General features: G+C 45.5%; 2 protein-coding genes across 4 annotated transcripts in view; both read left to right on the top strand.

Annotated features, from left to right (window-relative positions):
- The window catches only part of LOC143142882 (C-signal-like), an 8,421-nt gene extending 4,570 nt beyond the window's left edge, over positions 1 to 3,851 (top strand). The window contains exons 5-6 of the mRNA XM_076303812.1: positions 2,868 to 2,978; positions 3,624 to 3,851. Coding sequence (XP_076159927.1) covers positions 2,868 to 2,978; positions 3,624 to 3,737 — 225 coding nt within the window. The 3' untranslated portion in view covers positions 3,738 to 3,851. The remainder of the gene's footprint in view (positions 1 to 2,867; positions 2,979 to 3,623) is intronic.
- Positions 3,852 to 5,277: 1,426 nt separating this feature from the next.
- The window catches only part of ripor1 (RHO family interacting cell polarization regulator 1), a 67,575-nt gene continuing 46,211 nt past the window's right edge, over positions 5,278 to 26,641 (top strand). The window contains exon 1 of one of the 3 annotated variants that reach the window (XM_076303810.1): positions 5,278 to 5,398. The gene's annotated coding sequence lies outside the window, so the exon portion shown is untranslated. Of the gene's footprint in view, positions 5,399 to 20,946; positions 21,464 to 25,061; positions 25,084 to 26,641 lie in introns of those variants that run through there. The other 2 variants (XM_076303809.1, XM_076303811.1) reach the window with 2 other exon arrangements.

The raw sequence follows: 26,641 nt of genomic DNA, 5'->3' as shown, positions 1-26,641 counted from the left end.
CAGGGGTCAAATGCCCTTGTTGTCATTCACATTCTTCATCATGGAAAAAACAGGAAAACTTGCCAATTCTAATGACGGGGAAGTATGTTCAGCTTTGTGAATCAGAACCCAATAAAAAAAATAGATTTGGGTAGAAATGTAGCCTGGGAACACCCAGACCTTCACAATTGTAACTGGGAGTGGGTCTGGAAAAGGTTCGCTGACTTACGACTTCCCAGGCTAGTAGAAATGTCTACTTAGAGGTAAAACAAGAACTGAGACAGACTTGCTTGAACAATGACCCATATTTATCTCGCCCCCACGCACAATGTGGAGGTTGATAAGGAAGGCAAAATATTCCACAAGGATCACTGTTGAAGGGGTTAGCATCTTAGGATCACCAAGCCTCCAACAAAAACTCTAGAAGTTACCTCCATACTGATATATCATTTAAAACAGTGTTTCCCAAACTTTTTTCTGGCGACCCACTTTTTAAAAATGACAGACCATCGCGACCCATTTCACTTCAAATCTACCCTGCAACCACCAACACTGTTTTAGGCCACAGGTTCTCCAACTTTTCTATGCCTTCCCCAACCATACATTGCTATAGGATCTAGATAGATAGATCCTGCTTTGAACACGGTAGTGTTGCATTTTGAGCACCATCAGCGTGAAAAGTTGGAAATGACTACTGAAAAGATACGTTTTAATGCACATCCGAGAGTTTGGGGAAATTCTCGCATGTTGCGCATTCGTCAGCATAGTAAAGCTGTTTCTGTATTTCTAAAAAAAATGTTGTAGGCTACGTTGTGTTGCAGACAAATGGGTCCATAACACTGTGGACGTCAATTCTGATGTAAACAGCAAATAACTCAAGTCGTTATATTGTATTGTTGTATTATATTATATAGTCGTTATATCAGAACAAGAGGCTTTTGGGCAATAGCCGGAAGAATGCGCCTTTACTTTGGAGTTCGCGAGGTAGAAAACGAGAGAAATAGTGTTTAAAATGTCTATTTAAATTGTAGCCTAATATAATGCACTGTTTTTTAAATCAGAAATAAGAATGTGAGGAGGTTGCTATTAACTTTAAAGATTGCATCTACAATCGAAACTATCTACATGCAAATTGAATATCCTTATCCGGTCTATGGATGTCTGCTTTAGTTGACAGCACGGTCACTAGATTTTAATCGGTAAAGTTGAGGAGCTGGTATCTGTTAATGTTCGTGCAAATAGGCGGATTCATGTCCCTTGAAGTTTGCAACTGCGAGGTACAGGTCATGGCAGGCGCCCCACAGAACGGTTTCATTTTGAGAGGTAGATATCCATGCTCTGGCTCCCCCTCTGCGATGCGTTCGTCCCCCAGTTTCATGCGCCAGTTTCATGAGCTTTTATGACAAAACCGTAACTGTGGTAGTTAACAAACTACATCCCAATAGAAAACTGTTAACTTTCCTGGTATCAAATGACAAATGGTATCAGTTAGACCTATAACACAACATAAATTGTGCTGGGCTGGCGACCCAAATAAATTCTCCTGCGACCCACCCGTGGGTCGCGACCCAGACTTTGGGAAACACTGATTTAAAAGACTTGCCAGAATAAAGTCTCTCTTGACATTTAAGTAGACTACAAATGGAGTTTTTAAATGCTCATGGGATTGTGTTCCATGGTCAAATGAAATTAGAGGTAAAACAAGGTAAAGAGGGTTAGAGGTAAAACAAAAACTGAGACAAACCCATATTTATCTTGCCCCCACGCACAATGAGGAGGTTGATAAGAAAGGAAAAATATTCCACAAGGATCATTGTTGAAGGGGTTAGCATCTTAGGATCACTGAGATGCCATGGCCATCTCAGTCCCTGATCTGAGCTCCATGGAAAACCAGTGGGGTGAGCTGAAGAGCAGAATGCACAAGAAAGGACCCAGGAGAGATTCTGTAAAGACTAATTGCGTTATATTGTCCAACTTACTAAACACTGTTTTAATGGCAAAGGGAGGCTTAAAGGGACACCAGGCAACGTTTTCGTGTTAATTACTCATCTTCGTAAGTCAGTATATGGTTAAATGACTCATTACAGGGCGAATGAAGACTTTCTCCCCCGCCCTTACTGCCTGTAGGAAGAATATCCCACTTGCAAGTTCAGTGTATCGTACCCGCTGACCGAAGCAGGATCAGTTTACATCCTGCATCCACAGCACAGAGGCAGTCTAACGAAACGCTAGCGATTGTTGCAAACGTGTGTATAATGGCAGAGCCGGCGAAGAAGCAGCGAAAACTCTTGATGGAAGATGCAAAGAAAAGGAAAAGAGCTTCAGACCAAGCCATGGGGAGTTTCGTAGAGAAAAAGCATCAGGCTTGCCTGGTGTCCCTTTAACAAAGCACTTAATACAGTAGTACCAGTAACTGTTGCACAGGTGCTTTTGTCAAAGGTAAAGAAGGGGGCACCTGTGGCGCAAGCAACTGCAGTGTCCATACCACATGCAGGTCCAAGTGCCCACGGGGACCCAGGTTAGAATCTGACCCACGGTCATTTTTCAAACCCTCCCCCTCTCTCTCTCTCTCTCTCTCTTTCTTCCACCTGCTTCATGTCAGTCTTCACTGTCCTATCTGAATAATTGCAAAAAGCCTGATTTTTTTTTGAGGATTTTTTTAATACATTTGCTTTTCTTCAAGGTTGGATGCTCCTTGTTGTTTTCATTGTGAGACTATAGATAAAGATAAGATAAATTGTCAAAACATTATCTTTTCACTCAACTTTATACCAAGCGTGCCAATAGACGGAGAGGACGATGTATATCCTATCCTACCTAACATAATGTATAGGTCCTTTGGTCATTGTAAAGCTGGTTCATATGACCAGTGATATTATCCTGTCTAGGCTGCACTGAACATGCTGACGCGCTGCTTGTCCGAGGATCTGAAGAAGGACGGCATTCTGGTCATGGCCCTCCACCCAGGCTGGGTGCAGACAGACATGGGGGGCCCAGAGGTATGGTCAAATAACACACAGGTCAGGTCTTTATCACAGCCAGATTTTAGCAACTAGACCTGGGTGGGGTGGGGTCTAACATGTGAAAACTGAATATGAACTTTTAGACATTGATTTATGTTTTATTTTTCATTTTACTAACATTTTCATATTCATAATAAATTATTTCAGTGAATTTTAAATACAATTATTAGCTTACTGATAGTGATAATAATGGAGATAGCTTAAAAGTTCCTTTTATTATACTCACTTATACAGTTAACCACATCACTACGGTCACTACAGCATCAGTTTCAGCAGCCTATCTCTGTTACTGATGTGCCTTGTAGACCTGCATTGCATCATGTCTGTGTCAGACAGCTGTAACAGTCAGCTGGTGCTTGAACATTCGTTCAAGTGAAGGAGGAATGAGAGATTCTGTCTGGTGAACCAGCATGATCATCAGGCCAACATGACTCCACACACAATCTAAACACATGGTTGCAGAATGCTGATGGCCTTTAACACTAATTGAGCTGAAGCTTTAGGAGAATACAATCCCTGTCCTACACAAGGTATCAGCTGTCATCATGTCTGTGATGTTGCCACAGTTACCAGCACTTGCCTCTTCCTGATGTTGTTGTGTTTGTCTGTTCTGTTGTCCAGGCTCCGCTGTCAACAGAGGACAGTGTGACTGGCATGCTGAACGTCATCTCCTCGCTCACAGAGAAACACATGGGCACTCTTTTGGACTGGGAAGGGAACCGCATCCCGTGGTGATGGGTCGAAGTATCAGAGTATGAATCAGACCTACTGTGATTATACACAATAATAGCTCTTATGTATTTTTTCTCTTTATATTGGTGATTTATGAGAATAAAGACATCAGTCAGACATCGAGTCTCTTCTTCAGTTCCAAGTGTAGGTCTATAACACAGTAGGCCTATAGTCTATGATAAACAGGCGCCAATGAGAAAATGGGTGAGGACATCCAAACTGTCCAAAACAGATGGCCTTCTGGGACAGGGGATGTGTTTGTTTATCATCAAAGCCGTGGCACCAGAGTCTGCTGCTGGAGCCCTACGTGTGTCCCATGACAGCAGATAAGTGGCAGAACAATGGCTGAAAGAGATGGAAACGCGCGAGAGGAAGGGCAGGTCAGGGTGACGGAAACCCAAAGAGTGCGGGTGAGCACAAGCAGTGCGTGGTAGTGCAGTTTAACATCCCCAGAGCAGAACGTTTGAAAGGATCCTGCAAAAATGAAATGAAAACTGAGAACATAATTAATCAATCATATTATGAAACAGTAACAACTGGGTAACAATATGATTTCATTTAATTGTGGGGGCTAAGTTACTCATCATCAGTGGCTCTGTCCGTACACTGCGCTTCCTGCTTTGCCTGTGGCCATCATGCTAAAATCAGGACAATTATACCCTCTAGTGGTAAAAGCAGATACGTACATCGTGGCATATCGTGTGTCATCTGGTTAGTCTATCCATATTAGACTTGTTTTATGTTCAGAACTGTTTACAGTTAATCATATCACCATTAAGGCGCTAACACCCATTCACATGTGCGCTTAGATTGCAGAGGCTCTGTCTTTGCTTAATTAACCACTCACAGACCTGTAGGCTAAACCATATCAGCAACTTTGCTTTAGGCTACTGTCTGGCGCCTTTGACATGCATCCCTTTTCACTGCTTGATTGGTGTCGGATACAGCTTTCATTCCTAATCCTATTTATGAAGCAACGAATGGAAAATATGGAAGTTTATTCTAATTCAATCAGACAAAAAGAAAACTAAAGGTAATTGTAATCTCTTACAGACTGCGCCTGCGCTTACTTGCAAGACGTAACAAACGGTTAAATGAACGGGAAGACCGCAATTAATAACCACGTATTCAACACAGGCTAACTGTTTTTTCCACAGGGTTCCGTATGTTCAGTCTCGTTATATGGCGCACAAAAGTTTTATCACACCTATTTTTGAGAGATGTGTTCTACTGTTATTTATGTGTCCTTCGACTCCAAAGTAATTCCCCATTACACCCATTGTCCATAATGAGATTGGGCAATGGGCATGGGGTGACCTTATCAACTAAGCTGTTGTTAGGAGGGTTAAATTCCACACCGTTTTAAGGCAGACGCTGATTTATTATAATACTTTGAATAACTTAGTGGGTTGTCAGCAATTGTGCTCCTTAATAAGTTAGTTCGTGGTTTCCATAATTATTGGAGAAGGAGGTCTTCATTCGGCGCATCCTATGAGAGGTGGGAACACGGGGTAGGATTGAACCGAGTGGGCTGCCCATACTGCAGCAACTTGTCACTGTGTGGTTAAAGCAGATTAGGAAGAACTATCCCTCTTCAATCGCGTCGGACTGAGGATTTCTTGCAATCTGTCTTTCGCCTTTGGGACCCTTAAAGTCTCTTAGAGGTAAGACTTTTTATTTTAGTTTATATTTGAATATCCTACATTGCTGTGAATCTGTAGCCTGCAACTTTTCTCGCTCGTGTCAGGCAAAAATGGAAATCCGTGGAAATAGTGGCTAAATAGAAGAGGATGTTTTTAAATGTTGATACTACATTAAACAAGACATACCCCCACTGACTGCAATGCCAAAGACAGAGCGGACTTGCTGCAAAATAATGTTTTGGAGTAGAGCTGCGTTTGCTGTAGTTAATGATAAACTCGCTGGTCTACTGGGGTGTTTAGGTACCAGTCAGTGATATTGCCGTAAGATTTTCACTGTACAAGAAGATAGACTACTTGTTTCCGTCTTGCTATGGTGGCTTTCCTCCCCCAAACTTTTTGTGTTACAAAGCAATGATGCAGTGACGTTGCCCAGACAACAGCAGGTTTGCACAGAAAGCTTCAGCATGTAGGGCATTGGAGGTGTGCCCCCCCCCTCTCACACACACTCTCTCTTTCTCTCTCTCTCTCACACTCACACACACACACACACACACAAAAACACACACACACACACACACATCTTACTTGCTTACAGTGACATAGTAATGTCCAGTCTCACACTTAATTTTGTTCAGGTCAATATGAGAGGTCCACATGTCCTGTTGGGTCTAACTATATATTTCCTTAGTCTGTACACTGTATGATAGTACAATCCTTTGTGTACTAGGTCATATGTAGGCGTTACCTGTGGAATGCCAGGGAGTTTGTTTCTGTGAGAATGTGAGCCTCTCTGAACAGGATCAGGGGAACATGTCGGCACCATCTATCTGCATCTTAACTGACCTATAGGTTATCACAAAAATGTAGTGGTTGGAGAGTAATGCAGAGGTCTGTGTGTAAAGTTGAGGGAAGTTGGATATACAGTTGAAAGTGAGAATGTTCCTTGCAGCACTTTTGTTTTGTTGTTGTCAAGAAATCTGACTCTCATAATCTGACAAGTGTAACTTGTTTCATGCAACCAGTTTCATATTATGTGCGTGAGAAATCTTTTCAAATCTTCTGGAATCCTACCTGCTGTCATTAAGAAAGTGTAAGGGTGGGCGGCTTTGTTTATGACCAGCTCAGCAGTGTTGTTTTCTTAGCTTGACCTGTGGGAGCTGGTGCTGTGGCGGACCCTTAATAAAACTCTCAGCTAGAGGAGCTGGGACAGCTAGAACATGTCAATGACCACTCCAAATCCCCCAGACCCCCCTTCCATGGGTGGTTTTCTACAGAGAGACGAGATTCTTCTGGTTTGTGCACAGTTGTTGTTTGTTTTGAGAGATGCTGACAGATGTCTCTCCTGGTCCTTCTTCAACACCTTCAGCTTGTGTATTGTCTTTCTAATATTTGTAAAGTTATCATTGATGTGGCATGAAATAACACTTTCATTATTTCCTTAAAATTACAAATTAAAGTCAGGATGATTAAATGCCTCTCGTGCTGTAACATAAGAAAGACAATTAGCTTAATTCCAATTGAAGGTGTTTTGAAGATTTTACTGTCTGTTGGTATGGACAAACATTCTTGGCCTACCTCGAAACCATTAGAAATGGCAAACTCACTCACTATATGTACATGAGCTGATCCCCATCCAGGCCATTACAAAGATAAGAAACAGTCAATGCATATTTCTGTTGAGGTATGTGCTTAGCAAACACCATTGTCTGGTTTGGTGTGATGCAAGACTTTAGCGCTATCTGTCAACAGGAGTGTGTTTACTTTCCCAAGATCTGGAAACATGGGCCACCTGTAATGAACAGAGAGAGAGAGAGAGAAAGAGGAGAGAGAGAGGGAGAGAGAGAGAGAGAAATTCCCCGGCTTGGAGGTAAAACCCTCTCAGCATTGCCTATCCTGGCTCTCCGTCGCTGTACTTTAACTGTCCCATTAGAAACAGCTTCACTGGGGTTGGAAAAATGGCCCTAAGCTGTCATGTGTTTGACACTGACTGGGATGGCACAGCCTGCAGAGTGGAAAGAGGGTGGCTGAAAAAACACAACCAATGGGACTTTTATTTTGCTTTGTGGGGAACCATTTGGCAAATGGAGAGACTTGGTTGCTACCCTCCCAAGGCAGCTCAATGGCCATGTAGGCCCTTTTTCACTGTCTGACTTTGTGAAAGTGCACACAAGCAGGCAAATGTGCATATTCATAGGCCACCGCTGAATGGCAGGTTTTTGGACGCCTATGTGGCACAAAGCTGTTTGTGTGCATGTATGTATGTGTGTGTGTGTGTGTGTGTGTGTGGGGGGGGGGGGGGGGGGTTGTCTGTGTCTCATTTAATCTGCCTGTGTGTAGGTGTCTTCCCCTTTAGAAACACTCAAGCTCATTCATACAGTAGTGTCCAGAGTGGCCTGACCCTCTCCTGTAGGCTCCAGTTTAAATATTATCTTTAAGTTTCATTAACACAACAGAAACTGGTCAAATGATTGACAGGAGGACCCTGTCTTCATGGGTTGTCTGCTCACAGGTAATAATTCACCCATCAAATGCATTTCATACACATTGTAGTTTCACTTGTAGAGGAGGTCTCTCTCTCTCTCTCTGTCTCTCTCTCTGTCTCTCTCTCTGTCTCTCGTTTACTGTGTCTGTCTGAAGTCTCCCATGTTCTGTTTGTTTGTTCTAACGCTGTTCTCTCTTGCTCTGACATGTCCGTCTCTATCTTTTCCTCTCTTCCTATCAGAGCTGTGCCCACTCGCTCCCTTCCCAGTGTCAAGGAAAGTTGGCAGGAAGATCCCCATTGTGTGGGGGAGTTAGAGCGATGGCTATCGGTGGGGGACAGGGGAACTGTTTATTAGTGCAGATGTGTGGGGTGTTGGACTGACATGGAGAGGTTGAGGGGGCCGCGCCAGCCAGTGATGCTCCACTTCCTGTTTGACAGGCGGCCAAACGGTTAGGAACGGGGCACCAAAGGCTGTGGGAGATTTAGAAATACCGCTTGTGTGTGTGTGTGTGTGTGTGTGTGTGTGTGTGTGTGTGTGTGTGTGTGTGTGTGTTAGACTATGTGGATGGCTGCACACACTGTTGGGAATAGATTATGATTGTAGTAATGATGACCATGATGCTCATTCATGTAAGATAAATGTCTGGTCCACCAGAATCTATGGTCCAGAATGACCGTTTTTATTTCTGCTGATGTGTGTAGAAATGTTTCCTGTTGTCGGTTTTTCATTTATTGTGTAATACATTCCCCTCAATCGCACCCAGACTGCAAAGCATTTGTATTTTGACCTCACAGCAGCCTTTTTGCATCATATGGGTGGTCCACTCATGCTTGCGCCATTCTTCCTCTCTAGTCCTGGTTGTGTGCCTAAAATCCATCTGGTGAAGTTGTAAATAAACTTGGTAGACTTGGACTTTGACATACATGTGCATTTCTGTCAATACTCATTATGTATGACTGGTAATCAAAAGAGACATTTCTAAATTGTAATTTCTGCTCAGAAAAGGAAAGGTGCTGTTTTTCTTCATCATGGCTGGACTTCTGGGGCCTGATACCTTTTTAAATGAGTATGTGTGACATATGACCGCACAATTACAGGAAAGGACTGGTCACTTTTTCCCCAACTGGACTACCCAGAAAGGCCTGACACTTCCTCATGAAAGGACACTGTGGGTGGACCATTGGATTTGAGTAGGGGATTTTCACTTTTCCCAAAGGTGCTTTTTACAAATGCATGTATTTTTCTTACATGTACATAATAGCTAGAGAAGCATGAGCGTGAAGGTTTAGACAAAAGCTAGATCAATGCTGACTTCAGAAAAACAGTTCTGGAAATACAGTTGATGTGCACATGTGACAGTCAGTACATTGTGCTCTTGAGCAAGTCACCTAACCTCCAAGTGCTCTCCGGGCTGCCCACTGCTCCGGGGTTGTGTGTGTTCACTACTCACTGTGTGTTCACTTATCAGATCATATCAGATATGGGAGAAGTGGGAGACTGTTTACAATAGTTGTTTTTTGCTTTGGTTGCTCATGGTAATTCAGTGCTGCACATAAATTATACTGCCAGTGCCAATACCTGAGATTCTCTCACCATCTAGTCGGCCTTATGTGCTTATTGATATGTTTGTTGTGTGCTGTTGTTATCCAGGGTGTGTGTAGGCTGTTTCTGAACACCGATCATTTGAAATGATTCATCACACGCATCCACCTGCGACCCCCAGCACTGATTATTCATTGCTTGTGAGCCGGGCATCCCAGATGATTTTGGTTGGCACTGCGACTGTGCCAGCGACAAGCAACTCATCACAGCGGTTCCTCTCAGGCTCATGCGGCTTCCATCGCTGTTATTCCGGATTGTTCCGTACGAGATGTCCTCAGAACAGCTGGTGTCTGCCCACTTCATTTATACTTGATGCAGAATTGATGAGAGGAAGGGAGGGGGTTGGTCCCATGGGGTCTGTCTGTTTCAAGCACACACTCCCACCATCACCAAACCTCTGCTCACCCTAATAAACAGGCGTGATGAGTCATGATGAATGATGTATTAGAAGGAAGCTGCTGTGCTGTTCTTGTGAGTATCAGGCATAGCCTGCTGTGAGGGGAGATTGAGATCATGCATGCTTGTTGTGTAATCTTGTTTAGCTTTGATCAGACCTCCGTGGGCTGCAGTTCAGATACACGCCCTCGGACAGATGCGACGGTTAATGAGCTATTGTACTGGTGCACTTTTGTAGAACAGTGTTGGTGCGTTCATCTGCCTGAGTGTTTGTTATTATGTGTGTTCATGCGCATTTATGAGTGACCGTGAGTGTGCACTGTCTGCAAAAATTATTTCCAGTTGTTTTCTCCATTTCCTCTTAGGTGTATGTGTGTGTGTGTGGTGTGTTTGTGTGAGAGAGAGAGAGAGAGGGAGAAAGGGAGAGAGAGAGAGATAGATAGAGAGAATGAGTGCACTGGCAGCTTTTATGGCTCCCTGTGTCATACAATGTATATGTGTGTGTAGTTAGTAGTATTTTGTTTAGCTGTTTTAGTAGTGTAATGTAACTCTGTATGTATCACATCTATTTGCTCTTGTGTTTGTGTGTCTGTGTTGGCATGGTTAAATCAGAGTATCGCTGTCCTCACCCCCCCCCCCCCTTCCTCTTCCTCTGCCCTCCTCTTCTTCCTGACAGCAGGAGCAGAAGTGGAGCGCATCTTACCAGGTCTTTTATTAATTTAAACACAGCCCCCATGCCCTCCTGCAGGCCCAGTCAGACACAGACACAGACACAGGCTCTTCTGCTCAGTAACAGCCCGCGCACACCCAGACAAGTAGGTGTCCCCCAATAGTAGCTGACACTTATTACCAGGACCCAAGCTACCGTGCAAACGCAGCGCTTTGCATTTTTTAACATGAATGACCGATATGAGACTACTCTGCTCGGTAACAGTCTTTCCAAATCCAGACACCCAGACAAAGTAGACGCACCCCGATAGCAGAGGATCAGGGCCAGAGCAGCCGCAGAGGCTCTTACTGCTCTGATGGTGTCTGTACAGTACGCCGGTTTGCATTTTTTAACATGCACAAGAGACACAAGGTTATTCTGCTCAGTAACAGCACTTACACACACTGTCAGAAACATAGACGAAACGTGTTGCTTCTGTGTAGTGCTGGGAGATTGCCTCTGCATATTTAAACAAGATATTACCAGTACTCTCTGGTCATTATTTTACAGTTCTTAGACTCCCTTAAAATAAGCTCCATTTATAAATTCAGACTCTTAGTCTCTGTCATTTGAGGTGGCCCAGCTGTGGGAACTCTCCCCAAGGTCAGAGCGTCTGTTCAGCCTTTGCCCGGCGTTTGTGTGTATTATTTTGTCTTCACTGTTTGTGTCAACAGCCAGGAGAAACAGACCCCCGGGGTGGCCCCTGCTATGAGAATAGGAAGGGCTCCAGAGGGATGGGGAGAGGTGGTGGGTGTAGCGGGGCAGTTTAATACCCCCTGAGGGCTTGGTCATTCTTATTATTCTTGGGGATCCAGTTGCAACGGCATGCGATGACCTAGGGTACACTCATCTGTGTTTGTATTCCTGTGAGCTCACAGCAAGGGTCCAGTCAATGTCGTCAGTCTAGCTCAGCAGCAGTAACATCTTTTCAGGCGCTTTGTTTTTTTTTGCAAGATGGGATTGGTGGATGCAGCAGACGTGACTCTCATATAATGGCCTTGCTGTGCCCCTACCAAACACACACACACACACACATCCAAGAGTAGAATTATGTCAGTGCAGGTCGATACATATACACAAGGGGGCAGTGTTGAGCTAGGCTTTGAAGTGTGACCCTGAGGCCTCCACCCCTCAGTGAGTTCCTGTCTGTTGTTTTTCAGTCAGATGTGCAGAGCAGTCTTTGCACTCAGGACTAAAGCAGAATATTAACTAACTACCTAAAAGGCAAACAAAAACCTTGCAAGCACCACCAACAGTTTGAAGCTGAAGGTTTGCTAGTATGCTACCTTTTGGTGAAATAGTTAGCACTGTGCTGCAAGAGCTTCTCTTACACTTTTGCAGGTCATTCTGTCCCAGACCACAGAGCCACATAATGCTCAACCTGGACAGCTAATAGGAAGGACAGTGTATCCTTCACATTTATACCATCAAAATGAATTTGAAGATGTTGCTGAAGGTAGTTACATAAAACACAACAATGCTAAACTGTTGTGTATATGATATTTTAAAACAAAAGACCCACAGACCTCAACAAGAACAGTTTGTCAACATCAATTCCACTGTCAAGAGTACTCATGTCGCAGCATAAGCCCTGAGGCTTGAGGTGATTGCATGTGAAGGCGAACATGAGCAAAAGGGTGGCTCCGGCAGCTGTGTTTGGTTGTTTACACATCATTTTTAGCTTCTGTCTCCTTTATCAAGCGAGTGTGGATACAGTGGCTCTCGCGTTACACAGACAGTGAGATCTGTGTGGGCGCCTCTCCAAGCAAGAGGGCAAAGATCAGGTGCATATGCGCCAGTGAGGTGAGCAAGGCTCGGAAAGAACAGTTTGTGCCAGGAGCGACAGACATTGGACATTGTGAGAGAGAGAGAGAGAGAGAGAGAGAGAGAGAGAGGGGACAGAGAGTAATAACAGACAGAGTGAGAGGTGAGAGGCAGACAGATACAGAGTGAGAGCACAGAAACAGTAACACATCAAGAGTCCTTTTGGGGAATGGTTTGGGGTCGGGGGGGGGGGGGGGTCGGGGGCAGGATGCAGAGGGATGGGAGGTGTGAGGGAAGGGGGGCTTGTCCGGACAGCCTGGAAAATTACATTTGATGATAATCTGCAGTCTGGGGAGAAAGACCAGCCCTCCTGTTATCACTCACCCTGGTAAGGCCCGTTTGGGGAGTTTACGATGGGCCTCAAAAGCAGAATCACATTTTTTATACGTTATCTCAGTTTTAGTGCATTTTCACCCTTTTTAAATTCCTGCTCAGTCTTCCAGGTGTATACAAATGTCTGTTCATTGGCAAAGGAGGCACTGCTACTTGCCCAGTCTTCCATTACACATGCCAGGCATACAGACATCTGGACATTCATGGACCACAGATGCATCATATATCTTTTGTACATTGTTTATATGAAGCAGCGTCTACTCTGCTCTGAAAGCTCTGTCTAAAATCAGAGCATCAGAAAGTCACTAGTGGGAGAATATTAGAACTATATAAGAACTAAGATGGTTGTTCATAAACTATGATCCATAACTCACCAGTGTTGAATGCACTTTGCATCTAACTAGTCTCCTCTGAAAGAGCATTATGCAGCAAATGCATATTAAGATCAAAACAATGGCCTTCATTGGGCAAACGTGGGTACACTTGGTTCTGTGGTGATGGCCTATGTATTGTTCTGTCAGGGCAAAGAGAGGGGTAGGGGCTGTGGTGTCTGTAAGGTCTCGTCTCGTGCAGGCGGAGGCACGACAAGTGAAAAATGAGGCTTACTGTAACGTTGACCTTCTCCTACAGCTTTCGTCCTTACATGGTTGCTAGAGCTGTGCTTGTCCGATGGTAAACCATGTCTTAATAAGGGAAGGAGAGGAAATGGAGCAGTACGACTCCTTCACCAGGAAACTGCTTCTCAAACAACACAAAAAAATAAAAACACCAGAAATACCCCAATAGCTCCTTTGTGTGGCCTTCCTTGTTTACTCTTGTTTGGACTGAATGACATGATTTGGAGCTATTTTGGGTTCTGTCTGAGAGTCATGTGCCTGGGCCAGTGCTTTCAGACCGACTCTGAGACCAAAAATGAAGCTGCATCTTCCTCTTGTGAGACTCAGTCCACTCCGTCCCTTAAAGGAGAATTCCGGTGTGATATTGACCTAAAGTGTGTTGAAACATGTTACCGAGTGTGAACGTATGTCTCATAGCCCATCTCGGCTTGTCCCCTGCACTCCAAAATCTGGCGCTAGTTAGCCGATGCTACCAAAAGCTTTTTCAATGGGGGTGCCTCGGCATCGGCCTAGCCATGCAAATAAATCACTGTTTTACACCATTTACGAGGCTCAACGTATCTCCACACTTCATTGGTAGACTTCCGAGGGCCCTGCCATTTAAAACGAGACATTGAGAACTTTGAAAAAGCACTGGTAGTTTACTTACAAGACGATTTATACAGACAATATCTTCACGAAGTTTAGCGTTTGCAGCCATCTTGAATTTAGTCACGATAAGTCGAGCGACGAGTAAGAATGAACATGTATGATAAGGGATCAGATTCCAAAAGTAATTCTGTGGAAATGCATGGATTCCCGTTTCTTCCAGTAGCAGCAACTGGAATCCATGCATTTCCACAGAATTATTTTGGCGAGGCAACCCCATTAAAAAAGCTGTTGGTAGCATCGACTAACTAGCGCCAGATTTTGGAGTGCAGGGACAAGCCGAGATGGGCTATGAGATATACGTTCACACTCGGTATCATGTTTCAACACACTTTAGGTCAATATCACACCGGAATTCTCCTTTAAGGGACGGAGTGGACGGTATCTGATTAAAATGATTTTAACAAATTTTGTGTGGTCTTTTGCTTTCTTTTCTCCTGTTTCCCTGTCTTGCTTTTCTCCATCTTGTTCTCTGAGGGGATGTTGTTGAGTTGCTGTGAAAGCTGAAAGGGGCAGCAGGAATGATCTCATACCCGCTTGTGCTCTGCATAGTTTTGCCAGGGGGTGGATAGTGGGGTGTGAGGTTGCAAACTTTGGTGTGTCTGGCATCCATGATGTAAGCTCTCTCTGTGTTTTTGTCCATTTATCTCTCTCTCTTTCTCCTTTTAGTGTTTTCTCTCTTTCTCCCTCATCTGTGGGTTTTCACTCTGTCCATCTCCCCCCCCCCCGTGTTTTTTCTCCTTTCAGCGGGCGAGAGGGACACTCGGCGGCCTTGAGCCGCGTCCTGAATGGGAGCTTTTTAATACGATCCTGAATGAAGGGGCCCTGGGTGCTGGCTTTTTAATTACCCCAGGTCTGGACACGATCCACGTGCTGCCGAGGACTGACCCACTCCCTGCCCCAGAGAGCGGGGGGGGGCAGACTGGACTGCGGTGCCAGGTCTCTTTCAGAACAGCTGAGTCCGCCCATGTGGAACTGTGTCAGAAATCAAAGTGAGGGATTTGGGGGGGAAATGGGAAGGAGGAGGAGGTGTGGGAGGAGGATGGGGGTAGAGAGAAAGGCAGGACTCAGCGAACTTCCACAGATGCCAGAGTGCATTCTGGAGACGCTTTGGGAAGTACTGGCAGAGCTGGACCACTTTTCAGGAAGCACACAGAAACAAAAATAACCCTCAAACAAGCTTGAGGGATGTACATGCACTGTATACATGCATACACACACATTACATACATGCACATTGCTTGTATTTTTGTCCGGCGGGTATATGGGTTTCACTGACTGGGCTATAATTAAGGGCGTGGCTGATCAGATGATTGCTTTCCAGTTCACTTTACTGCAACAGTGAAACTGCTACTGCAGCCTCTGGAGATAATGAAGGTCTGTCTTTGCAGAGATCGTTTGTTTATTTGTTTATTTATTCATTTATTTTCCTTGTCCTTCTGTGGCATTTTTGCCGAGGCCCATGTTTCTTTCAATTTCAGGTTACAGCTTAAACCCTGTCTTTAGTGATGTTTGTGTGCTGATGGAACAGAGGACAACATGAAAGAAGAAATCCATTCTGCATACAGATAGTACTTAACAGTGTGTGTGAAATTAATGGATGACAGGAATGGAGGTGCTCAGCTCCCATGTACTAAAAACAAACAAACAATTGTTTACAGTTGAGTTGCGTTTAAAGACATTGCTTGCATTATGTCTTTTCTCTGTCTCGTCTGTTTAGGCGTCAGCATGAAGTCTTTCTGTGGCTGCGAGTCCGCAGTTTTGGTATGTTGTGTGTGTGTGTGGTGGTATGGGGGTAATCAGAAGATTGTGTCCCAGCTCAGAGGGTCCCACCCTGCCTTAATCGTAGAAGAGGAATTGAGGCTTGGGGAGGGGCAGTCAGATTACTAGAGATGAGGGGCAAGAATCTTGTCCCAGGGGTCCAGTGAGTTCCTGAGCCTAGTGGAAGTTTGTGTGTGTGTGTGTGTATGTCTGTGTGTGTGTGTGTGTGTGTGTGTGTGTACATACATATGAATGTACACAATATTATTTGTTTGTTTCTCTCTCTCCTTCCCCCCCTCTCTCTCTCCCTCTCTCTCTCTCCCTCTCTCTCTCTCCCTCTCCCTCTTCCTGTGTGTGTGTGTGTGTGTGTGTGTGTGTGTGTGTGCCCAACTGTGGAATTGAGGGCGTTGATGTTATGGGATGGAGGATTGTCAGAATTGGGGACAGCCAGGCTGGACCCCTGCTGTGGGCCAATGTAAAGGGGCAGATTGTTACAGTACATTCACTCCATCGTAATGAGACAGGCCTTTCATTATGAATGAGCTCAGGGAGAATAGGATGTGTGTGTGTCCGTGCACTTGGCCCGGGGGGGGGGGGGCAGCCGGGGAGGACGCATGTCCAAGGAGTATTAACGTATTAACGATGCACATTGGGGACCCTCACCACTTGATTTTTGTTCTTCCTGTTTTGGTGATCTGCTTTTTGAAAAACAGAAGTGACTACTCGAATGCTCACCACGGATGCCTCATGAGTCATCTCGCGCTCTGTTTATTCTTCCTCTGTCACAGACGGCATCATATTAGGTGTGTGAAACCACAGTGTTACATTCTGAAAATAACTGGACTGAGGTTCAATCCACTTGGACTCTATTGAGGACTCAAGGCATGGTATTGTGTGATAAGCATCTTGAGAAGAAGAAGTAGTGGATGCATACCCCCTCTAAAAAAGACTCACAGGAGACTCTTGAGTCGAATGTATACTGCTTGGAAGGTATTTTACAAATGTGACCCCTCTCTCCGGGAGTATGGAGCATAACCACCCCTACATTCTTCTGGGTGCGTTCTCAAGTTCTTTATACTCCCTTTGTACCTTCGTGATGGCGGAAGATGCCAAGTGCACAGGCTTCACTGAAAGTCTGCTGAAGAAGGGAGGGGGGCTGTGGAGTTGCTTGACCCAAATAGAAAACCCTTTCGCCTCAGGGTAAGATTTTATCACATAGCCTCCAAGAGAGATTTCCATCAGCTCACAAATAAGAGAGAGTGTGTGTCTGTGTGTGGGAGAGACTGTTTGGTGTGTGTATGTTTGTGTGTGTGTATGTATATGTATATATATATATATAGTGTGTGTGTGTGTGTGTGTATTTGTGTGTATGGGTGTGTATATGTGTGCTTAAAGAGTATACATAGTTGTGTTGCGTTGTGAAGGACCAGCAGCAGATGGAGTTGACAGGTGGTGTGTTATGCGTGTGGGTTGGTGTGCGGGCCTGCTGGTGTGTGACAGCATGGACTGGTGGTGGTGGTGGTGGTGGGTGAACGCGAGAGGTGGACACACTCGGGAAGTGAGAATGTCCTCAAACACCTAGCCAATGCAAATGCCTGGATATTACATAATTACAGAGACCCCCCTCTCCGCCATGTTCCACCAACTAACTGTCTTTCTCTCCTTCTACTCTCTCTCTCTCTCTCTCTCTATTTTCCTCCCTCTACCTCTGTCTGTCGGTCTCTCTCCCTCCCTGTCTCTCCTTTGCTCTTAGTCATTCTGTCCTTCTCTGAGCACTTTGGGGAATTCTCAGGTTCTGTTTGGTGGCAGAGTGTTATGTAACGTATTTATAGGCTAGCTGTGTTGATGTGCTTTAACAGAGAAAGACTGACCATTTCCACTCACTCCAGCTTCCCTCCCTCAAATATCCCTACCGTTGGACTGCATACATACATATGGAAATAAATTCGGCAATCATTTATGGAGTGCAAAAAACGATGAGAGAGAGAGAGAGAGAGAGAGAGAGAGAGAGGACAGAGAGAGGTAGAGAGAAAGGGAAACAGAGTGGGAGAGGAAGATCTTATGTATGTTTATAAATATATAAATGTTCTCCAGTGACACGCCTCTGCTATAGTGGGAAAGGACATGAGGTCCTGTGGTCAAAAGGCCTCAGGGAGGGTGTTAACCTCTCCAGACTGGGCCTGGAGGTATTCAGACATTCTCACTGTGTGTGTGTGTGTGTGTGGGGGGGGGTTTGACTGACTAGGTAAACAGACAGAGAGGAGCGCGAAAAAAAATGAGGTGTCTTGGTAGAAGGATAAAGTGGGAAGTCATGGCATGGAAGTCCGAAGGAGGGTGAAAAATGGATGACTGGCACAATCAGATAATTAAAAAAAAGTGTGTGGGAGGAAATGGACTAAACAGAGTGCGAGAAACTGAACACCAAAGAGCCAGAACTCCATGGACCAGAGCAAGAGCATCCACAGAGGAGCTGATCAAAGAGTGCTCCGGCGACCCATCCCCATTGTTAGTGAATGAGTGGGCCCGTCTCCTGGGGGAGATGAGGGAGACGCGTCTGACATGCTGGGGCGCCGGGGTCAATAAGCATGGAGCACTCCGGCAGGGGAGCTCTGGGAGAGCTGTCAGACCAGAGAGAGACGACATCACTGGCCCATATCCCCAGTTCTGCCATCTTCAGGAGATTTACTCTGCTTGACCCACATCTGGATATCTGTGTGTGTGTGTGTGTGTGTGCGTGCGTGTGTGTGCATGTGTTCTCTTTCTTTTGTGTGTGTGTGTGTGTTTCTCACTCTGTGTGTGCACGTGTATGTGTTTCTCTCTTACTACATCTGTCTGTGCACACACATCTGTGTGTGTGTGTGTGTGTGTGTGTGTGTGTGTGCAGGGGTGTAGCACAAGATCCTGGGCCCCTGCATAGGCAGTCCCGATGGGCCCCCATGTTCCTCATCCCAGGTCAAATAAAATATATTTCAGACTTTTCAAGAGCCATCTCTCCCCTTGGGCCCCTATAATCGGTAGTGGTTTACCCCAAGTCCGACGCCCCTGTGCGTGTGTGTGCGCGCATGCATGCGTGCGGGCTGGCATTGTTCCCCTTGGAATGCATAGTCAGTAAATACATCAGCAAGGCACATCAATCACATGAAGGAAACCTTAAAGATGGTGAGGCAGAGACGAGATGAGACGAGAAAGAGATGAGATATTTATGACTGACTGGCTCCTCCCTCCATCCCTACAGCCTAATTCCACCTCGTCCTAGTCGTGAGAACACACCTTTTCCTCTTTGATAGGTCGCCAACTTAGTACCATTAGGATACAAAAACCACAACTTAATTCTTGCTTTGATCTATACACAATACACACTTAGTGTGAATAAAGTCAGGATTCAGCTCATCCTGCTACAGACATTCTCTACATTGTCTGTACTACCAAGCGGCTTTTACACTTCCATCCTACACCCCTATGGCTAGTTTTTTATGTGTCGTATATGTTAGATGTAAGGGGTTATCACCAGTGACCAGAGGATAGCTGTTAGGAATAAGGATAAAGCATGCACTAGATAGAGATCTGGCCTTTGTATGCTCCACTAAGTAGCACATAGTGCTCCATAGTATCAGAAGGAAATCATCCTGTGTATAATCAAATGAAAAGTTTATGTAAGGCAAATAATGAGCTAAAGATGACATGGGTTGAGGAATGCTCCACCAAAGCCATGGTGTCTGCTCTGCTGAGTATTCGCTTAACTGATCTAAAATGTGTGTATTTGTGTGTGTGTGTGATAGAGAGATAGAGAGAAAAGCTAATGTGGTGATTGAGGGTATCAGGAATATAAAGATATGTGAATAATAGCCTTTTGTGTTTGAATGGGTGATATTGGTGTGGGTGAGGTGAGCTTCAGAAAAGGAGAGGTGAATCAGAGTCTTTTGACACCAAATCCAAACAAACACACACACACATCCTCATGAAGCGCTTAGGCCTATCGCACACAGCCAGACGCCCAAACACAGACCTGCTCTCCAAACACATGACATCACCCAGGGTCTTGCTTGCAAGGTTGCTGGGGTAACATCCACTGCCCATGAGCACAGTCATTCATCTCTCCAGGCAGGGGGGTCGCGGGAGGGAGGGATTGCTTTTGTCACCGTCACATACATTGGCACTAATGACTGTGTGCGTGTGTGTGTTGTCTCCCTCAAAGAGTGTGTGTTTGTGTGTGTGTGTGTGTGTGATTAAATGATAGACACGTTGAAAGAGGGAGATTGTGGGTCTGTGTGGATTTATTTGAACAAACTGAAGAACCAGTTAGATAGGGACATGGTCTAGGGTCACCAAACATGCTATTCTAATAGTAGACTGATTATGTCCAGTCCTCCTCTCCACCACCTTAGCAGCAAGAGCTTCCTTCTCAGTAATCAATGTATTGATGTATGTCTGTCTGACACCTATGAGTATAGTGCCCCTTGCACTTCACCCTGTGGATCAGAAAGCTATATTCTGGCTCCCTACTTTCTGTTTGGTCCCTGATTTCACTGTTTATTTCTTTGTACTTTCTACTGGGCTTTGTAGGCTACTGAATTTTGAACAAAATATATTTACATGTGTGGCTACTTATTATGTTTTGTTGCCTTAGCAATGATATTTTACTGACATGATATTATGCAGTGAACACAGTAATGCATGGTTGTGCAGGTTATGTTTCTGAAACGTTTTTTTAGTGTTTCGCTCCCAAAGATATTTCATAGTCTTTTCATCGTCACTATATTTAGGTTAGAGTGCTAATTACGAGGCTGGCAAGCCACCCTGTAATTTAACCTGTTTCAGCTTTTCACATCATGGTAAGTTATATTTATAGGCTATCGATTTACGCTGTACCCAACCATAGACGAATTTTATCTTTTGGAGAGAGTTCTGGATAACTTGTCTTGAAGTGTCTGATGTGTCTAAAAGTCTCGGCAAATTATTAAAATTGCAGGTTAATATTCCGTTTGTCGTTACTGTGTGCGTGCAGCACTGCTAACTCTGCGTCATTTCGGGGACAAGGGGACAGTAGGAGGGGGGAGGCCGGCAGCAAATGGGGACCACGGCACTCCGTTTCACTTGAGGAGAGAGGCGAGGCAAGGCGAAAATCCTCCGAGTCCCTCCCCTCTCTCCCATCCCCCTTCTCAGTTTGGAGCTGCTCAACACACAACTGCTATAGCCTGCCGTCCCCTCTTAAGCTGTGCATGTGTGTATGTGTACTTGTGCACACACACATACACTGAGCGAGGCAGACGTCTTCGAAGACTCAACAGGAGATTTCAGCGAACTGCGCGGCAGACAATCACTGACGCATGGTTCAGCCTGAAACCAACTTGAATTATAGAGCTGCTGTTTTTCTGTCGTGATTATTTCCTTCACCCTTCCTTCATCCTGATCGACGAGAAGTGGACGCGGATGAGTACGGACGGCTCTTGCATTTGCATTGGATTGGATTGTCCACACCCCTTCGGAGATAAGGACGGGGACTGAGCCCTCGGTTGCGCCTGAAGGAGAAAGTGACACTGGGAAGACCGAGGCGAAACAAGAGGCGAGACTTCACTGGTTTGGGGAATTTATTCACTTTGATTGGCAGGAAAAGTCGTCCAGTTTTCCTCGTCTGACTACCTTCCACCGGAACCAGCTTGTTACTGAACAATTTGGATTTACATCAGATGATACCTCCCCTGGCGGCAGACATGTACGTGGTTTGCTCATTATTATATGTCCTCTGTGCATCCTTTTGTGCCGTTTTTGACTTGGGCTTCGACCTGTTAGTGCAGTCTGTAATAGTTAGACTAAATTAAATGAGTCAGTGAATCCTGGAATCTAAAGAGTGCGATCATGTGAAACGAAATTGACCGCTGATGTAGAACTGGATAAACCTTTATACTCAAGTCAAACATATTACAATGTATCTCAATATAATTCAAATAAGAAGGTTGGCTGAAAATAATTTAAGAACACTGTTATTTATAGGTAAGAAGAGACTTAAGTTTGTGTGAATGAGAAACATGGAGAACAAAGTCTACTCTGGTCGTTTTGATGACAAAGAATGTCTTTGTTTGATATTAGTAATGACATGAGAGAAAAGCCGGGTAACCACGGGTATTTGTAAGTTTTACCATGAGGGAATATGGTGGGCTACTTGGCGTATGCCCCATGATTTAGCCTACTTTTATAAACTGTTACTTTCGAACTGTAAATTATTTGACGTGTCCTTCCAGGAGCCTCTGTCGAAAGTAATTCTGGCGGTTATCGAAAGCATTTAGTCTGACTGACAGTTTAGAAGAGAAGTTTGGTTTCAGAAATCCAACCGATCTCACGCTGCATGTGTGGTGGCGGTAGCTGGGATGGGCTACATTTGTGTCTGGTGTCTGACCAAAAACTGAGCCACGTCTCCACTCAGTTGATGTAGCGACTAGAGGCTAATCCCGCACAATCTAATCCTTCTGTTGACTTTTCTCTTTATCCCTGCAAGGGAATTCAACCTCTTCCTAACAGAACATCGAAGATGATAATGGTCCTGTCGTTTTACAAGTCTGAATCTAAACATCTTGTTTTTGGAAATGGGATAAATAGACATTCGCCCGAAAATTGCATCACATAATTATAAAGAATCTTTACAAAGGTCTTAAGATTGTCCTGTATTGGCAGAAATGTACAGCCTCAATTGTGGAGACATGCATGTCTATGATTAAACTACCACTCTGCAGACATTTAATCTCCTTTCGTAGAAAAGAGACCATTGTTTACCACTGGCCCTTGATACACCTGCTACACACACACACACACACACCACTATTGGCCATATCAAATCTTTGCCCTTAACAACAGAGGCCATGACTCCTCTGTTCATCGTTTTGTTTTCACTTCCTCTCCTGCTGTTTTATGAGGAGGCGAGACTGCGATATCCTCCACGGCCTCCTGCATCGGGGCTGGCCGTGAGGACTGTGGGAACACGTCCCCCAGAAAGCCCAGCCATGTGGGCAGCACACCAGGCCCTCACAATCTGGCCTTTGTGTGTGGGGGCTGAGCACTGCTGAGGGGCCTAATTTAGCTAATGATTTGATCAACAAAAACAATTATCATGAAAGGGATATGCTGGGGAAAAGAGGGAGGTTGCCTCTCTCACTCTCTTACTTACTCACTTGTGTACAGTGTACACACACGCACACACACACACACACATGCACACACACATGCCCACACACACGCCCACACACACACACAAACATATAGGCTGTACACACAAACACAGAGAGTTGCTCAATGCCCTTTTTTAAAAAAAGGTTTGAGGCTCTGTTTCAAATTGTTGTGTTTATTTATGTGTGGGTGTAATGCAAGCATAGGGCTTTAAAACTGGCAGCATGTTTGTTGGTTTGGACCTGCTGAAGTCATTCTATCCTTGATGATGATATTGAACTGTGTCATCACAGGAGCTTGGTCATCTCCTCTGGCTGTGCTCATCTGGCTGACCTTTTCAAAGCCAATATTTGATTTTAGATTCTGAAGACACTCACAAATGTTCTTCCCTGCATAGATGCACCAATATATAATGTCTGTGTCCTTGTGCATGGAATGCATAGAAGCCAAGTTCCAATTCTAATATTTGACTTGGCCAAAGACGTACTCCCATGCCATATCACGCTAAGTACCATAACCATTACTATAACACATGGGGCTTTCTCAGACATGTAAGAGGCGTTGTCCTCCCTGTACCCATGTAGGATTCTGTTGCCTGCTTGCTTCCTCCTACCCCTCTCTGGGATGTCTCTCCCTGTAGCTGGGCTGAGGCTGAAGTGATGTTTTGTCTGAAAGCTCTGTCTCGGCCAGGAGTCCTACTGTGGCCCTGTGACTCCCTCTCTCTCTCCTTTCTGTCATCATCTCTTTCTCTCTGTCGTTCCTGCCTATGTACCCTCCATTATCCACCCCCACTCACCCCAACCCCTCAGGACGTGTCAAGTCCTGTTGTGTGTTGGCCTTGGCTTTGAGGACCGTCTCCTTGCTCGTTATGAGTTTAGCGTTACACACACACACACACACTCACTCACTCACACAAACACACACACAAACACACACAACCTCACACAAACACTCATTCACTCACTCACTCACTCATGAAGCATGCTCTGCATGGTTGGCATGGTTGGTCATGTCCTCCCTCAATAGGAAATACCTTTTTTTTGCGCTGTCTGTCCATGCTGAAAATAGATCGTTGTGGGGTGCACAGAACAAATAGACTGTCCATTAAAAAAAGCAAACTCTTCTGGAGCAGCAGCCTATAGATCACAAGGATGGTTCCCAGTGTCATTCCCATGTGTGAGTTCCCTTTGAACAAGCACATTGATGCATTGGGGTAGTGTTAATTAGGCCTTGTCTGGAGGTTTAGCACGCCCTGGGCCCAGGAGAAGGCCTGGGCACCGTCTCTGCGCTGTACCCCTGTCAGAGGATTCCAGGGTTAAGAGCTCGCAGGGGCGAGGGAGGGAAAAGTGTTTGAATGTGTGTGGGTGCCTGCCAGCCTCCCTGGCTCTGATGTTGTGTTAATCTCAAGCACCTGCTCTCTCTGTTCTCCAGGCGAAAGAATAATGAGACACCAGCTAGAATACTGAAGAGCCCTTGTGTTCCAAACACACACACACACACACACACACACACACACACACACACACACATGCACACACAGAGTGCCTCTGTCACCAAGTGATGTACTCTCCATACCCAGCATGCACTCTAACCCCAACCCATGTGTAGCTTTTGCTCGGCTAATGGCTTCCTGTGGGCCAATGCCGTGCCATTTTGCACGGTCTACAGTGACTAATTAAATGCTCTTCCTTGTGTGATTGCACCCTGCTCGTGCACGCGAACCGTCCATCACATCGCCGACTGTGCAATTAGCCTCTGTTTGATGAGCACTGGTCGGAACTGAGCGATGCGACTTTCTTGTGGCTTGCCTTGCGCTGCCGGAGATGCCTCATCCCTCAGGCCCTCCCTCCACCCACCCTCTCCTTTTCCATCAATCATGTGGAAAGCTGGTTGGGTCGCCATGGCAGCTCGTTTACATGAACATTCCAGAAGCCAGATTGAGAACAATGCTAGGCTCAGAACTCTGGGGGAGCCCACGGAACCCACACGCCGGGCCAGACATGCCCAGTCTATTTCAGAACTTTTGGGCCTTCAATGAGAAGCAGCTCCATGGCCTGGTGGTTGCCTGAGCTCGTTGCCCCAGCCCAGCATACTTCTCCCAGTCCCAGTGGTTGTACAAACTGGAAGCCTCTGGAATTGCACAGCTTGTTCAGAGAGGCCTCTGACGACTGCGAGGTATGACTACCATATGAAGGCTCCAGGCCAAGGCAAACCACAATCGAATTAACCCTATTGGATTTCCTCCTGTGCTTTGTATGGCCTTGCATAATGCCCTGTCACTAGCCTGCTGCCGATGGTTCGTGAAGAGTAAATGGAGAGGATGGCTGCCTTGATGGGAGAATTGGGCCCCAGCACATTTTGATCGGATTGGGTTTAATCTACTTCACCTATATGGAAGCAGCTCGGACCTTTTATCCTCATCACTGGTCCTTCTTGTAGGTAGCTTCTTATAGCCATAGGCTGTTAGGCTATCTGTTTGTTCGTTCCGTACGGGCTTCCTTTTGGCTTTGTTTTTCCTCTGGCCTCTCTTTGTTTTGTCATGGAGTCATGCTCTGTTGCTGTTTCTTTTACTCTTTATCTCCTCTCTGTCACTCTCTCTCCCTCTGTCTGTCTTTCTCTTTATCTTTCCCCCTCTTTGGACTTCCCTCCCCCCATCCTCCTCCTCCTCCCCTCTCTCCCTCTATCTTTTGGGCCCCTCCTGCTGCCATGTCCCTATAGCTACGCTGACCCTTCCTCCCCCCTCCAGCCCCCCTGCTTGTGATGATCCATTTTGCCTTCCTGGGTGAGTCGGCAGTATTCCCAAATTCCCAGAGCCTGTTAGTTGTGGAGAATGGCTGACGTGTGCTCCATCATGGCAGAGCCTAGTGACCGACAGGCCGAACTGTTTACATGCTTGTCTGAGCAGGGTCTTGTCTGCTGATGTCCAGTGACAGAGCCTGCTGTCATCACTGGACTTTGCCTTTTTTCTCATCAGCAACCCCCAGAACTCCCTGTATTTGCAGAGTGTCTTTTTTTATAACAGCAAACCTGTGAGTTGGTTGAGGACACCATTTGTAAAAAATAAAATACTGGGGTCACAAGTAAAACCCACTGTTCTCCTCCAGCTCTCAACTGCCATTGCTCTCTCTGCCTCTCTTAGTAGTGCTGTGCCGCCAAGTGTGTGTGTGGACCTTGGGATAGCCTCTGTGTCTCCCTAGCATAGCGAACCATGACTGCCAGCTGCTGCAGTAGTGGTGGTGGTGTTAGCAGCAGCAGCAGCAGCACAGCGACAGCGGGGTGTTACCTTTTGCTGGATTATTGGCATGTCCCTGGGTCCTAGGTCTTTCATCTTAATTCCCTCTCTCTGGTAGCTTCATTAACTTATCTAACTTTGACTATTCAAACATGTTTATTTAAGATGTGGGCTAGGCTATATTATAAAATGCCTGAATGTGGTTGATTCTGTATAGAGGCATGCATGCTCCCTGATCTTGGCTTCAAGCTCATCCTGCTTGTCGCCCGCATCTGAAAAAAAATCTCCTGCGCGAGGCTGAAATTTCTCGTGCGACAGAGGAAAATTACGCAATTTTGACGTCACATTGTCGTGCTACCGGTCGGGTGCGGCGAGTATGTAGTACGTTTAAGTCCTCACTCAGTAAATGCGCGCAGAGAGGACGGGGCCCTGGGCCGCAGCTGCAGCAGCGAGTGACTCACTCTTTCCCAGGGTGCACGGCACGAAGTCTCAGTGCCGGCT

This window comes from Alosa pseudoharengus, unplaced genomic scaffold (genome assembly GCF_046254945.1).
Source record: "Alosa pseudoharengus isolate Yale_2024_CS ecotype anadromous, Long Island Sound unplaced genomic scaffold, YU_APseudo_1.1 YU_APseudo_1.1_scf_10, whole genome shotgun sequence".
Taxonomy (NCBI): Eukaryota; Metazoa; Chordata; class Actinopteri; order Clupeiformes; family Clupeidae; genus Alosa; species Alosa pseudoharengus.
This window is presented reverse-complemented; position numbering and strand designations above follow the sequence as displayed.